Source organism: Nothobranchius furzeri, chromosome 10, assembly GCF_043380555.1.
Source record: "Nothobranchius furzeri strain GRZ-AD chromosome 10, NfurGRZ-RIMD1, whole genome shotgun sequence".
NCBI classification, from domain to species: domain Eukaryota; kingdom Metazoa; phylum Chordata; class Actinopteri; order Cyprinodontiformes; family Nothobranchiidae; genus Nothobranchius; species Nothobranchius furzeri.
Window position 1 is genome coordinate 67,414,535 of NC_091750.1, and position 13,785 is coordinate 67,428,319.

Below are 13,785 nucleotides of genomic sequence, written 5' to 3' on the forward strand. Positions count from 1 at the left end.
TCTCTGTCTGCTTGTACAGAAAGGAATGCTGGCAAAGAGACGCCGGAATCAGGGATATGGTCCTGCTGCCACGTCTCAGTGAAACACATAACACTGCACTGCTGATACTCTGGCTGAGTCCTTAAAAGGGCTTGGAGTTAATCCATCTTGTTGGCCAGTGATCTCACATTGCCCATTATGATTGATGGAAAAGGTGGTTTGAATTTCCTCTCTCTGACTCCGTTTTGCTCCCGCTCTGCATCCACGCTTCTTGCGTTTTAGCTCATTCGGGATTTTTGGATTCAGTTGAGGTATTATTTTAGCCTTTCCAATGTTAATCAGCTGCTCCCGATAGTAAACCAGCTTGTTGCCATGGTTACGCATCATAACAAATGCTCAAAAAGTGAAAAAAAGTGAAAAAATAGCAGTAAAAATCCTCTAAGCTTCACAGCACCAGAAACAGAAAAGTAAAAGGTCCCAAAAAAGTTTTTTTAAGACACTAGAAGAAAAAATTTCCAAAAAAGGCAAAATTTACATGTAGTTAACAGAGCTACTCCCAACATGCAGCCACCCAAGAGCAGCGTGAGAATTGGAATTTTGCCATGAAGAAGGACTTCATAACAGAAAGATGAGTGAATTGTGTGTTTTAAATGTGGATTAATGTGAGTTCTGGGATGAATGTCAACTGGTTTGTTTTGCAGAGGCTTCACATGGTGATTTCTAATGTCCCGGAATAAAGTCCAGGCTAAACAATGGTCATTCTGCAGCAGGTGGGTCATTGTCAATGTCTCATCACCAAATGAACACAGCAGATGGCAAACACAACAAAATCAGACAAAAGGTGTTAAAATCAGACATATAATCTGCTCAAAATGTAGATAATTTAGCAGATTCAATTGTGTTTTGGGGATTTTTCCATAAAAAGTTACTAGTTAAAACATGGCAGATGTTTTAATTTGAATGAAATCGGCTTTGAATTTAGTTTATTATTTATTTCTTGCTTGATTCCAACATTGTGGAAACAGCTGCCTTCACCATGGAGGTTTCCTAGGTCTAAACCTCATCAGTATTAATTTTCCTTAAAAAAACTAATTAAAGTAAATCTTATCTGAGGCTTTAAATCTAAGGGGTGTGCAAACTTAAGAATCATTTATCTTGAACTTTCTTTTTGGAGATTTCTCACTACATCGTCCTTCGCTGTGACACCTTTCATGAAAAAGGTCTGTTTAAGACCCAGATTGTCAGAAAGCAATCAACTGAAGATGAGATGGATAAAGGAGATTGTGGCAATTAGTTTTAAAATGCCACAACTTTGACTTCATGCAAATACGGTTTAAGGAAACCCAACGCCTTTGAAAAAGTGCTGATTCAAAAGGTTTTAAAGGCTTAAAGAAAGATAGATAAAAACTGAATTAGAAATGTGTGCTGAGTTGCCAAATGTGGTCAGAATGGAGAATTTAAAATTGAAGAATAATTTATACTTTTTTATCTGGGAGGTTTCTGTTGTTTGATTACACATTTCTCCTTTGAGCCTTGAATATGCAAGATGATTTATTAATATTATGAATTTAAATGGCTCAAATTGGTCAGAATTTCCCTTTAGGGTTGTAAAATTGTTCCCATAATGAATCTGAATGGCTTCAATTTATGTTTTTGGGGGGAAACGTTTCAACTAAATTGCTATTTTGCTTTGCATGTGACCAGGGGCTGGTCCATAAAGACTGGCTACCCCTGGTGCCTCCCCAAAAATGAGACAAAACATCTGCATCATATAAACAATAAAAACACAAAATCTAAAACATATGAGCAATAAAATATCAAATGTAAGATTACATTATCAAAGCGATACGCTAAAGTCTGATTGTAAGTGAATGCAGAACAGTACTACAAGGAGTGTTTTCCATCCTCGTTGGACCAGAATGGAGCCAGGTGACAATGAGAGGACAATAGACCCTTTTACTGTTTGTAAACACTATGACGTCAGCGAGAGTGCGCGCGCAGCTTGGCAACAGAGAATGGCGTTGTTTCACGCTTTATCAAGCTACGCTGTGGGGTTATCACCGGCAAATCTTGAATGTATATTATTAAACTCACTTTAACGAATGGCAACAGACTCCTGGATCCCTGTGGCATTACGGAATGGGTGGAAGATGTAGGTGCGTGGCCAGATATCCAGTGGCCCGATATATATACGTTTTTAGTGGAGAGGGCCAGTAAGTACACACATGAGAAGCTATGGGCATACAAATGGTTACATGCATACAACTATGTTGTCTGTGGCCACGTACAGAAAGTAAAATATCACGACATAGACTCTGAGTTTTGCGTCTTGAAGGCAGAAGTCCTTCCTAGCCAAAGACAAGGACACAAGACTGCTACGTGCGAGGCTTGGGTCATAGTAAACAAACCAGAGAACTATGTCTTCGCAGCCAACTGTGCCTGCATGGCAGGATGAGTATAGCATAGGTTTCTTTTTTTAGCGTGCTCAAAGTACAATCGTGTTAATTTTAGAGAAATACAGTTTATACTAATATGCAGTGGGAATAAATGTAAATAAATAGACTGCTTAAAAGCAAACCAGCAAACGCAACTTACTTTATTTGATAGAACACATGTTAACCAGCTTTCTGGTGTAATCTTAGTACATAATTACCTTACCTGATATAAAATGGGCGCTACAAACTCGAGCATTTCAGATTGTGCTTTCAGTCCAGTTTTCATCAACCCTTTTGATGGCCTGCAGCCACAGACGCCTCTGATTTTGTTGAAATGGATGTGCTCCCTTCGGAATTCTGTAAAGTTTCAGTCCACTGCTTGAAGAGAAGCGATTCTGGCATCCATACACGCAACAACCCGACATTTTTATGTGCTCAGAACTTCAAAACAAAGGGTTTAAAACGCTGTTTTAGTATCGAGTGTGAATGAGGAAGCCTTCACTCTCATTGCCAGGCTGCGCGTGCAACTTTTGATGATGTAGGTAGTAAAAGGGTCTATACACATCCTGGTACATAAAATGAAGTTTAAGTTACATAAACGTAGGTGAAATAAGATTATCACAGAACATGTAACCCAAAAACAAATATTGCTGCCCACCATTATCACCTAGGGGCAGCTAGCAAGAGACCTAGTTGCAGGTGAATACTTAATATCATGCTAGCCTGACCAAATTTAATCTCTTAATTGTGGAGTTTTATTGTGGATAATGAGGCGGGTATTTTTATTTATTTATGTATTTATTTGTTTATTTTAACTTTCAAAGATCACAGCGGCTGCAGTGCCGCCAGCAACAACCCCTGAACTACTTGCATTTCTCTCTTCCACTCATGTGCGCACGCACACACACACACACACGACGAGAGTCATCAATGGGCCAAAAAATTCAACCCGATGAAGCCAGAACCCAGCCTGGATGCAGAACTCTCAAGCCTCATGCAATGAGCGAGAGATGTATTTTTTCCTTACTTCACACACATCTGCATGAAACTCAGAGTCATGCTTCAACAGTAGAGAGGGATGAACATGCCTCAAATGAGACACCATGAGCGCATTATTATTCCAACAAAGTTTGTGTAAGAAAGCATAAAAAAACCAGAAAACAAGTGTTGCATGTGATGTCGGGTGAGCTGGGTTCAGGCTTCAAATCTGTCAGGTCATTTCAGTTAAATTTCTTGGCTCACGAGCTCAACAGAGCGTGGCCGCAGCTTTGTCTGAGTGACAGCTGTCACAGATCTGATGTGATCAGTCTCTGCTCTTTCCCAGAGACAGGAGATAAAACTCAAAATGTTCCCACAGGACAGGCTATTGGAAAGGTTTGTAGTTAACTGGTTAGTTAGGGAGGTCCTTACGCTAGGTAAGCTAGCATTAAATCCTAATCCAGTCCACAGACACCTGCTGGTATTATTACCAAGCACATTTAGTTTTAAAACGCACGTTGACAAGTAATTAGGCCTAATTTTAGTTTAATAACCTGTTTAAATTCACTAGAATGCAGGAAATGGTATCTAAGTGTTGTCCATATGTAACCTAGGCAACGCCGGAGCTGCAGAGCTCAGGCGTCACACCAGGGATTCGCAACGACACAGGTGGAGAGCGAGGGTGCAAGACCAGAGGGACAGAGACTAGCAGAGACTAGAGCCCTGCACTGGAGCCCTAGGCCCGGGGTCAGCCCGGCCCTTGGGCCGTCGGGCCGGGCTTCGGGTCAACGACTGTGTAATTACCTCGGACATGGCCGGGCGCCTTTATTTTTGATCGAATTCATTAAAAAAAACTGAATCAGTTGAACGCAGCAGCACCTGCCTGCTTCTCACGCACCCGTTAGCTCAGTTAAGGTCTGTGTGGTTTATAAATGCGCCTATATAAACAAATTCAAAACTGCTGATTGAAACCTGTGCCCCTATTCTAATATGCCATTTTATGTCCACGTTGATATGGCAGAAACCATTCGTTTATTCTCATGAAAACGGCAGCATTCTATTTTTCTGTGAATAAATTCGCTCTTCAGTTAAAACAATACAGCATTCATTGCTGGGTTTTTTCTAACTGGAGAGCGCATTTTCAGAGCGGCAGATTAAATTTACAAACGCTATAATAATTGGGGGCGTTTATTGAATCTGCCGCTCTGAAAATGCGCTCTGCAGTTAGAAAATTAGAATGCTGCTTTTTTTTCTAATTGCACAAGAGCTCATTTTTAGAGAGGATTAAATTTACAAACGCATCCAAATAATATAGCTTTCGTAAAGGTCGGAAAATATGCTCTGTTAGAAAAAAAAGCTGCATTGAATGCCGGTTGTGTCACGGTTTGCCTCTGCAGTAACCCATTTGCAGGAATAAAGATCCTTTATCCAGAGTTCAAAAAAGATTTAATAAACAAAACTTCCTCCACTGACTGTGGGAACCAAAAACCAAAACCAAACTCAATCCATACAAGTACAACTCAGCAAAGACAACTCCACACTGATGACACACTGATGGCAGCAGTGGCCTGAAATAGGGTGAGGGCAATCAAGATGCTGCAGCACTCCAGGAGGTTCACAGGGAAGGGGAGGATTCCTGAGAGGAGCTGCAGCTGACCTGAACAAAAACAACAGAGAAAAAGTTAAACACAAACACAAAAAGGGGCGAATCATAACAGGTTGTTTTTTCTTTTTTTCTTTCATTTTTTTTACTGCAGAACTCTTCCCACAGATAATTAGAATGCTGAGATTCTATCACGCTAAAACATTGCGAAAGGTTAAAAAAAAATAAGTCGGGCTCGGGTCGGGCCAGAGAATCCTGAAAACCTTTTCGGACCGGGTCGGGCTGGGGCTCCACCTTTTCGGGCCAGGCCGGACACGGGCTCAGATTTTAGGCCCGTGCAGGGCCAGAGAGCAGAAGTTTGTCTGCGACCTCTTTTATTAACTAAATAAAGCCCCAGTCTAAAAGTACATAAAACCTAAAAAAGTTCAAGTCCATAAAAGAAATTAAAACATGTTCCTCAAGAAGACCCGGAAGATACTTGGGCTCCACCCAGCATGGACGTAATTTTCACAGTCATGCCCACCTCTTCAGGTGACTTCATGTCAACAGTGGCAAAACAATCTAAACTAAACATGCACATAAAACCATCAACACACAACAAAATCATGCAATAACACAAAAAAGTTATTTAGAAATTCAAACAATTATTAAAAGATTTAAAGCAACAGAAAAGACACATTCCACTGTGTGACACACACACACACACACACACACACACGTCCGGTTTATTTTCTTTAAGACATTTTACAATTTCCTAGAATACCCCAGTTTTAATAAAGTAAATGTGCCTTTAACCAATGAAAATTGTCTCGGATAATGAATAAAAAGTGTACCAATGGAACTGTGCTTTGACAGATTTTGATCATATTTTGGTTTGTAGTAGCCTCTTAAATTAGTTCATAAAAGCAAGACGAATACATGTACACATTGGGTAACTGCACAGTGTAAGAGAAGTCTTTGTTTCTAGTAGTACTTTAAATATGGAACTGGTGGAGGCTTTAATTCTTGCCAGTTGTAGGTAGGTAGGTTGTAGTTGTTTCTGCACATACCTGTACTTATCGTTCATTTATCGTTATCGAGGTGAAGTCCTCAATATATCATGATATTAATTTTAGGCCATATTGCCCAGCCCTATTAAATGGTAAATGGCTTGTATTTGATATAGCGCCTTCTAGAGTCATGGAACCCCTCAAGGCACTTTACAACACAATCAGTCATTCACCCATTCACACACACATTCACACACTGGTGGGGATGAGCTACGATGTAGCCACAGTTGCCCTGGGGCGCACTGACAGAGGCGAGGCTGCCGAGCACTGGCGCCACCGGTTCCTCCGACCACCACCAGCAGGCAACGTGGGTCAAGTGTCTTGCCCAAGGACACAACGACAGCGACAGACTGAGCGGGGCTTGAACCTGCAACCTTCCGATTACGGGGCGAGCACTTAACTCCTGATTTAAGTAACACTTATTTGCATAAATTAGGGTATAAAACTGTAAAAACAGGTTTGATTTGTTTCCTGGACACTAGGTGTCCTCAGCGATCCTCTTTCTGCTCCAAACCTGTTTCTCTTTTATTTACTACTGGTCCATCCTCATGAGTTTAGTGTCCTTCTCAGATGTGATTTTGTTGTTATTTTCAGCCAAAACACATTTTCTTCTCTTTGAATCATGTTTATTTTGATTTATATTCTTAAATCTGGAAACATTTCACATTTTCTGAAGTTTACATTGTTTATGAGCCTATATTTAGAGATTGTACATCACATCCGTCTCATTAGATCATTTACATTTTTAAGCTGTGAAACTTTAGCTTTATGCAGTTTATTTTTACTTAAAATTTATTGTATTTGTATTCTTGCTGATTATTTGTGTTCTGTGTTAGAAAAATTTTACATTTGCTGTTATGACTAAAGAAATGTGGTTTCAAACATCTATATTTCTGATTGTTCTGCTGTAAACACCCTACTACTGTTTGTTGTAGTCGTGAATGCTCCGCAACAGCTGATCTGATCTCCTGCCCTGTAAGATCTAACCAGTGCTGTGTTTGCTGCTGCAGGGGGACTATGTGTGGTTGGACTTTAAAACTGGCCGAGAGTTTCACGTCCCAGTTGGAGCTGTGGTGAAACTGTGCGACTCTGGACAGATCCAGGTTCTGGATGATGAAGGCCGGGTTAGTCACCATGACTGTCCCTTTAACCTTGTGTTAGATTTTAATTTGGGGCAAAAGATAAAAATTAAAGTTTTGTTTTAGTCTATAAAGCCAGCCAGTGGAGAAGGAAAGTTTAAAAGGATGCTGAATGTTCTGAAAGCTGGTTTAGTTGCATTTCACACAAAATTTTGATGTCGTATTTTAAGGATTGGTCTCTGCTGATCATCTTTTGTTTTTTTCTTTTCTCTCATAGGAACACTGGATTTCTCCCCAGAATGCCACAAACATCAAACCCATGCACCCGACCTCCATCCACGGGGTGGAGGACATGATCCGACTGGGTGACCTGAACGAAGCCGGCCTCCTCCGCAACCTGCTCATCCGCTACAACGAACACGTCATATATGTGAGTTCAGTGAGATGGTATACAGAGTCTAGTCACCTCATGTGTTCCAAACGTCCTTTAAGATAGATCTATAAGTGAAACCTGAATTTCTGCTTTTATTTAAAAATACTGGAACAGTTTGGGAAGGAAAGCGCCATCATTATGATTGTAAATCTTCATCTTGTGTCTGTGAGTGCATGTTTGGATCTAATTCAGGTTAAAGGTGATATATTTGTATTTATTTTAATCATCTAATAATTATACATTTTATTTCAACAGCGCCTTTCTAAACACTCAAGGACACTTTACAGACAGAGATAAAATACACAATAAAAGATAAAACAGGCTAAAACAAACAGACAGATTGGAGCAAAGAGAGTAATTATTGGAATGCTAGATGGAACAGGTGGGTTTTGAATCTGGTTTTAAAGAGAGTGAGGGAATCAATGTTACGGAGGTCAGGAGGGAGTGAGTTCCAGAGCTGGGGAGCAGAGCGACTGAAGGCCCTGCTCCCCATAGTGACCAGACGGAAAGGTGGGACAGAGAGGTGGATGGAGGAGGAGGACCTGAGGAAACGGGTGGAGGTTGAAGGATGAAGGAGGTCTGAGAAGTACGGGGGAGCTAAGTTATGGTTGGCTTTGAATGTATATAGCAGAATTTTGAATTGGATTCTGGAAGTTACTGGGAGCCACTGGAGTTGCTGAAGAACAGGGGTGATGTGGTGGAAGGAGGGAGTTCTGGAAATGATGCGGGCTGCCGAGTTCTGGAGAAGTTGGAGTTTATGGAGGGATTTGTGAGGAAGACCGAAGAGAAGAGAGTTGCAGTAGTCAATACGGGAAGTGATGAGGCTGTGGACAAGGATGGCGACCGAGTGAGTAGTGAGGGAGGGGCGTAGGCGGTTAATGTTACATAGATGGAAGTAGGCAGACTGGGTAATATTGTTTATGTGGGACTGGAAGGATAGTGAGGAGTCGAGGATGACACCCAGACTCTTGACCTGAGGGGAGGGGGAAACTAAGGAGTTGTCGACAGGAAGTGTAAAGCTGTGGATTTTGGATAGTAAAGATTTAGTGCCGACAAGTAACATTTCTGTTTAATCACTGTTAAGTTTGAGAAAGTTTGATGTGAACCAGTCTTTGATTTCAGATAAACAATTGGTGAGGGAGGAAGGAGGGAGTGAAGAGGAGGGTTTGGAGGATACATAGAGCTGGGTGTCATCCACGTAACAATGAAAATGGATGTCAAATTTACGGAAAATATTTCCCAGGGGAAGAAGGTAAGTGATGAAAAGGAGTGGACCGAGAACAGAGCCTTGGGGGATGCCAGTAGTGACAGGGAAGGGACGGGAAGTGACGTGAAGGATTTGAGTTGAATAAACTGAGTACGGCCAGAGAAATATGAATTTATCTTAATCATCTAGTCTAGATTCTAGAACTTTTTTTCTCACTTGTTGTTTTTATTGTCAAAATTTGATTTGTGATGACTCATTTAAATGTAAAATTCATTTTTACATTTTTTTTTTTTACCAGTTTTGGTTAAGCTGCCAAATGAAGGATTTAAAAAAAATGTTTTTATTGTAAACAAGTTCCTCAGAAATACTGAAAAAGGTACATGGCCAAAACATCTGTCCATCCAAATTAAACTTTTGTGACTGGTCCATTCATTAATCCCTGTTTACGATTAGTGTTTATCTGATTTAGAAGACAAACGCTGCACATCAGAAACACGAGAAGAAAATGACTGATCCAGTCAGTAAAAAAATGTAAAAGCTGTCCTAATAAACTAGCAGCAGTAATGTGAAGTCACTTTTTTTTATTGCCACAGACGTACACGGGCTCCATCCTGGTTGCAGTGAATCCCTACCAGCTGCTGCCCATCTACACTCCTGATCAGATCCGCCTCTACACCAACAAGAAGATTGGAGAGATGCCGCCGCACATATTCGCCATAGCGGACAACTGTTACTTCAACATGCAGCGGAACAACAAGGACCAGTGCTGCATCATCAGGTGTGTCTTTGGTCCTGTTTGTTAGAAATCCTCCAAAAAGAGGAGCCACCAAACAGTGAGATTTTTTTTAAGCTGACAGATAAAACATAATCAGGAGTGAAGAATTCCCACTCTGATTGATATTCACCCAAAAATGGACATAGAACATGCATTCCATCTCTTCTCCACTACCGGGTGTTATGCAGAGGTGTTTTACTCGTTAGAAATATTCTCACCTGTCTAGGTCATACTAAGGCATACCAGTCAAAGGCCTACTCCTCTAATTTAAAGGTATGATCATGAAAAATGAAAGCAAACTTGAACACTAAACTTAAAACTACAGAATTTAAAGGGCAAATGAAGAGAAGTAGAACTATTTTTTGATAAAGGAACACATCTCTACATAACACCACGTAGTGAATAAGCGGTCTAAGTTTATTCTAGAAGTGGCAGAAACCGTAAAACATAAAAGAACTAGAGGTACGGGCTCTGTAATATGGGTATAAATATCAGCATTGAGCAAAACTAACACTCAATACAAGTCTGTGCTTGGCAGGGTGATTATTTTATGTTTTTTTAAACTTTAGAAGCTTTAATAATTATTTATTTTTTGTTAGAGAGCACAGCGTTTTACCACTTTTTGCAAGAGCTTCTCACACACATTATAAATCACATGGGACTAAATGAATGGGAGCCAGAGGGAATGTTTGTTTTAAAGTGACAATTTTCTTTTTCATTGTGTAACAGTGGGGAATCTGGAGCTGGGAAGACTGAGAGCACCAAGCTGATTTTGCAGTTCCTGGCTGCCATCAGCGGTCAGCACTCCTGGATTGAGCAGCAGGTGTTGGAGGCCACACCCATACTGGAAGGTCTGCTTTGATCTGCTCATTTTCCTGTTTGTGGTTTGGTCCAGTCCTCACAAACACTCAGTCACATTTCAATGTGCAGTATCTGTTGTTGTTGAAATATGATCGGTCACTCTGAACGAGAACATTTTCTCCAACCAACATTGTTGCATTAGCCGCAGAAAGGAAATGGACGGAAAAACGATTGCATCAGGGAAAGCCAATCTCTTCTACACAACAGGGAAAATTTGCATTCCTGGCCCCACCCATCTGGCTAATCCTTGGCAACTCCACAACATGGGGCAACACATTCAAACTTATGTTATTTGTGTAGATAAAATATCAATGGTGCATTTTGTTATCCAAGAAAGAAAAGCGAACAGACACCCAAAGTGCTGCATTGTTGTTAGCCAATCAGGGCTGAGATATTTGCAAATCATGAATATTAATGAGTAAGACTAGTAATCCTGTCATTTTCTACTCCCACTCCTACCAGAGCGTTTCCCACAGAAATCAACTCGCAGTCTACAGGCCACAGCAGATTTGTTTTTTAAATCTAGGGTTCTGTACAGAGGGAGGCCAGTTTGTTCTGATATCCATCCATCTTTTTTCTTCCTCATCACATCTTCCAGCTTTTGGGAATGCCAAGACAATCCGCAACGACAACTCCAGCCGCTTTGGGAAGTATATCGATATCCACTTTAACAGACGAGGGGCCATCGAAGGAGCTAAAATAGAGCAGTACCTGCTGGAGAAGTCTCGCGTCTGTCGACAGGTGAGGTGTTTGATGATCCCGTCGCTTTGCCTCAACTCCGAAAAGAAGTGGTAATGTTAAAGTAAATATAGGAATGTGCATGATGCAGCAACAATAACGATGGTTTCCTCTGTTCTGCAGGCTCCTGATGAGAGGAACTACCACATTTTCTACTGTATGCTAAAGGGCATGGGCTCAGAGATGAAAGCTAAACTGGGTCTGGGTCTCGCTTCGGACTACTCCTATCTCACCATGGTGGGACTTCTGAAGAGATTGTTTTCTAGTTGTGTATTGGGGTGAGAATTCGTCACTATAGCGTTTTTCTCCTGCATGTTGCAGGGTAAGTGCACCGAATGCGAAGGCCGAGACGACCTCAGCGATTATTCCAGCATCCTGTCAGCCATGAAGGTCCTCATGTTCACAGAGAAGGAGAGCTGGGAGATTTCCAAGCTCCTGTCTGCCATCCTGCACATGGGCAACCTGCGATTTGAGGGTGTGTAGACAAATGTTGGATGTATCAGGAGTCTTAAAGGATTATAAAGCACATTTTTCATCCCTGCAGGTCGTACGTATGACAATCTGGATGCCTGTGTGGTTGTGAGATCTCCTGACCTAGTGACTGCAGCTTCCCTCATGGAGGTGAGCACAACCACGTGCACGATGATCATCTGTAGAGCTGCCCTTTATGACTATGATCTGGACTACAGGTGGAGTCTAAAGATGTGATGGTGTGCCTGACCACTCGAACCCTCATTACACGAGGTGAAAGCGTCACGACGCCTCTCAGCATGGAGCAAGGCCTGGATGTCAGGGACGCCTTCGTCAAGGTGTGCATCTCTCCTAAGACACCTGCATTTGGTGTCTCTGAGCAGAAATCACAATCATGATCACATTCTTTTTTTGTGCAGGGCATCTATGGGAGGCTGTTTGTGTGGATTGTAGATAAAATTAACGCTGCCATTTTCCGACCTCCTTCCTGTGAGAACAGCATCATCAGACAGTCGATCGGACTGCTGGACATTTTTGGTTTTGAGAACTTCATTGTTAACAGGTGATGTGTTTTGATTGAAATAGCATAAAGTTGTCTTTCCATGATCTGACGTTCCATCTCAAATCCAGTTTTGAGCAGCTGTGCATCAATTTCGCCAACGAGAACCTGCAGCAGTTCTTCGTTCGTCACGTCTTCAAATTGGAGCAGGAGGAATATAACCTGGAGGACATCAGCTGGCAGCACATCGAGTTCACTGACAATCAGGAGGCTCTGGACATGATCGCCAACAAACCTATGAACATCATCTCCCTCATTGACGAAGAGAGCAAGTTCCCCAAGGTACAGCAGGAGGAATGTGATATCTATTGGATTTGAATGCTCAGTAACTGATTTGTGGATCTTCATCTTTTGTCAGGGAACAGATGCAACAATGTTGTATAAACTCAACTCGCAGCACAAACTCAACTCCAACTACGTTCCTCCTAAAAACAGCTACGGAACCCAGTTTGGGATCCAACACTTTGCTGGAGTAGTCCATTACGAGTCTAGAGGTACGTTATGTTTTATGGTTTGAAGCACATGGTGGGTTTTACTTTGAAAAGAAAAAAGTAGATGAAACTGTTAAAACTTTGAAACAACACAAGAACAAAGAAAATGTGTCTTCATGGAAAAATAACTAGTGATGTAAGAAAATATCAATATGGCGATACATTGCGACATTTTTTCCTGCGATATATCAATATTTAAAAGCCAGGTATCGAATTTTTGGAAGAATTGAAATGAAAACATTTTTGTATTTTATTTTGGTGCAATTCAAACGCCGAGCGCTATTTAACGGCAGCATGCAATGGGTTTTGTTTCCACCACTGAAATGTATATGCCTCTATTATGGTTCAGATACTTCATGTTAAACATGTTATGTATCACTGTTTGAATTTTCCTACAATAATTTCAGTCTAAAAAAATCTCTAATGTTGTCTGGCTGAATGTATCACAATATATCGTATTGTCCTCCCTGTATCGTAATGTGTATCGTGTCGTCAGAATTTCACCAATACACATCCCTAAAAGTAACAGTTAAAAAGGAAACTTTTGTCAAACAAATTGTGCTTTATTATGAAGATGTAATCCACATAAAAAACTCTAGTTTTTATGTCTAATTTTACCTATATTTCCCTGTAATTAAACATAAATTTTAAAACGTACTGAATAAATAGAAATAAATCAGCATCAGAGTCAAAAAATAAGTCCCAAAACTGCTTTAAAAATGCTTTTAGAGAAACGATCTTGTATTACTTTTGTCTTGCTTATTTAGGTTTAGAACTTCCTATGATGTTTTAAATCAAGTGTGTGTTTTCAAACTTTTTTAAATAAAATGATATCAAGTCCCAAATTTCATTTTAATTTATTCTTTTTCTTTTTTTCAGCCATAAATAATAGAAATGTTTTTAGTTGTTTTTAATCCCAATGAACATGGACTAAGAGACAAATGGGGAGAGGAAAGAAAGCGGTGTGTGGAGGTGTTCCACAAAAAAGGATGCACATGAATTAGCTTCTAGGCCTGCAGAAAGCAAGAAAAAGGGGACACACAAAAATACAACAGAAAGTTTGGGGTGATATTACCAGACATATTAGCAAGAAGGGATTCTCATTAGCACTACAACCTATAATACAA

General features: G+C 40.7%; 1 protein-coding gene across 3 annotated transcripts in view; it reads left to right on the top strand.

Moving 5' to 3' along the window:
• Positions 1–13,785, top strand: part of LOC107396139 (unconventional myosin-VIIa) — a 56,410-nt gene that overhangs the window by 11,410 nt on the left and 31,215 nt on the right. For all 3 annotated transcript variants that reach the window (XR_011521836.1, XM_070555932.1, XM_070555933.1), the window contains exons 3-15: positions 681–749; positions 7,055–7,168; positions 7,401–7,553; positions 9,357–9,541; positions 10,268–10,389; positions 10,998–11,140; positions 11,261–11,374; positions 11,459–11,612; positions 11,682–11,758; positions 11,827–11,946; positions 12,028–12,170; positions 12,239–12,449; positions 12,526–12,661. Coding sequence is in view for 2 of the 3 variants with exons in the window: in XM_070555932.1 (XP_070412033.1) it covers positions 732–749; positions 7,055–7,168; positions 7,401–7,553; positions 9,357–9,541; positions 10,268–10,389; positions 10,998–11,140; positions 11,261–11,374; positions 11,459–11,612; positions 11,682–11,758; positions 11,827–11,946; positions 12,028–12,170; positions 12,239–12,449; positions 12,526–12,661 (1,690 nt within the window). In the remaining variant the exon portion in view is untranslated. The remainder of the gene's footprint in view (positions 1–680; positions 750–7,054; positions 7,169–7,400; positions 7,554–9,356; positions 9,542–10,267; positions 10,390–10,997; positions 11,141–11,260; positions 11,375–11,458; positions 11,613–11,681; positions 11,759–11,826; positions 11,947–12,027; positions 12,171–12,238; positions 12,450–12,525; positions 12,662–13,785) is intronic.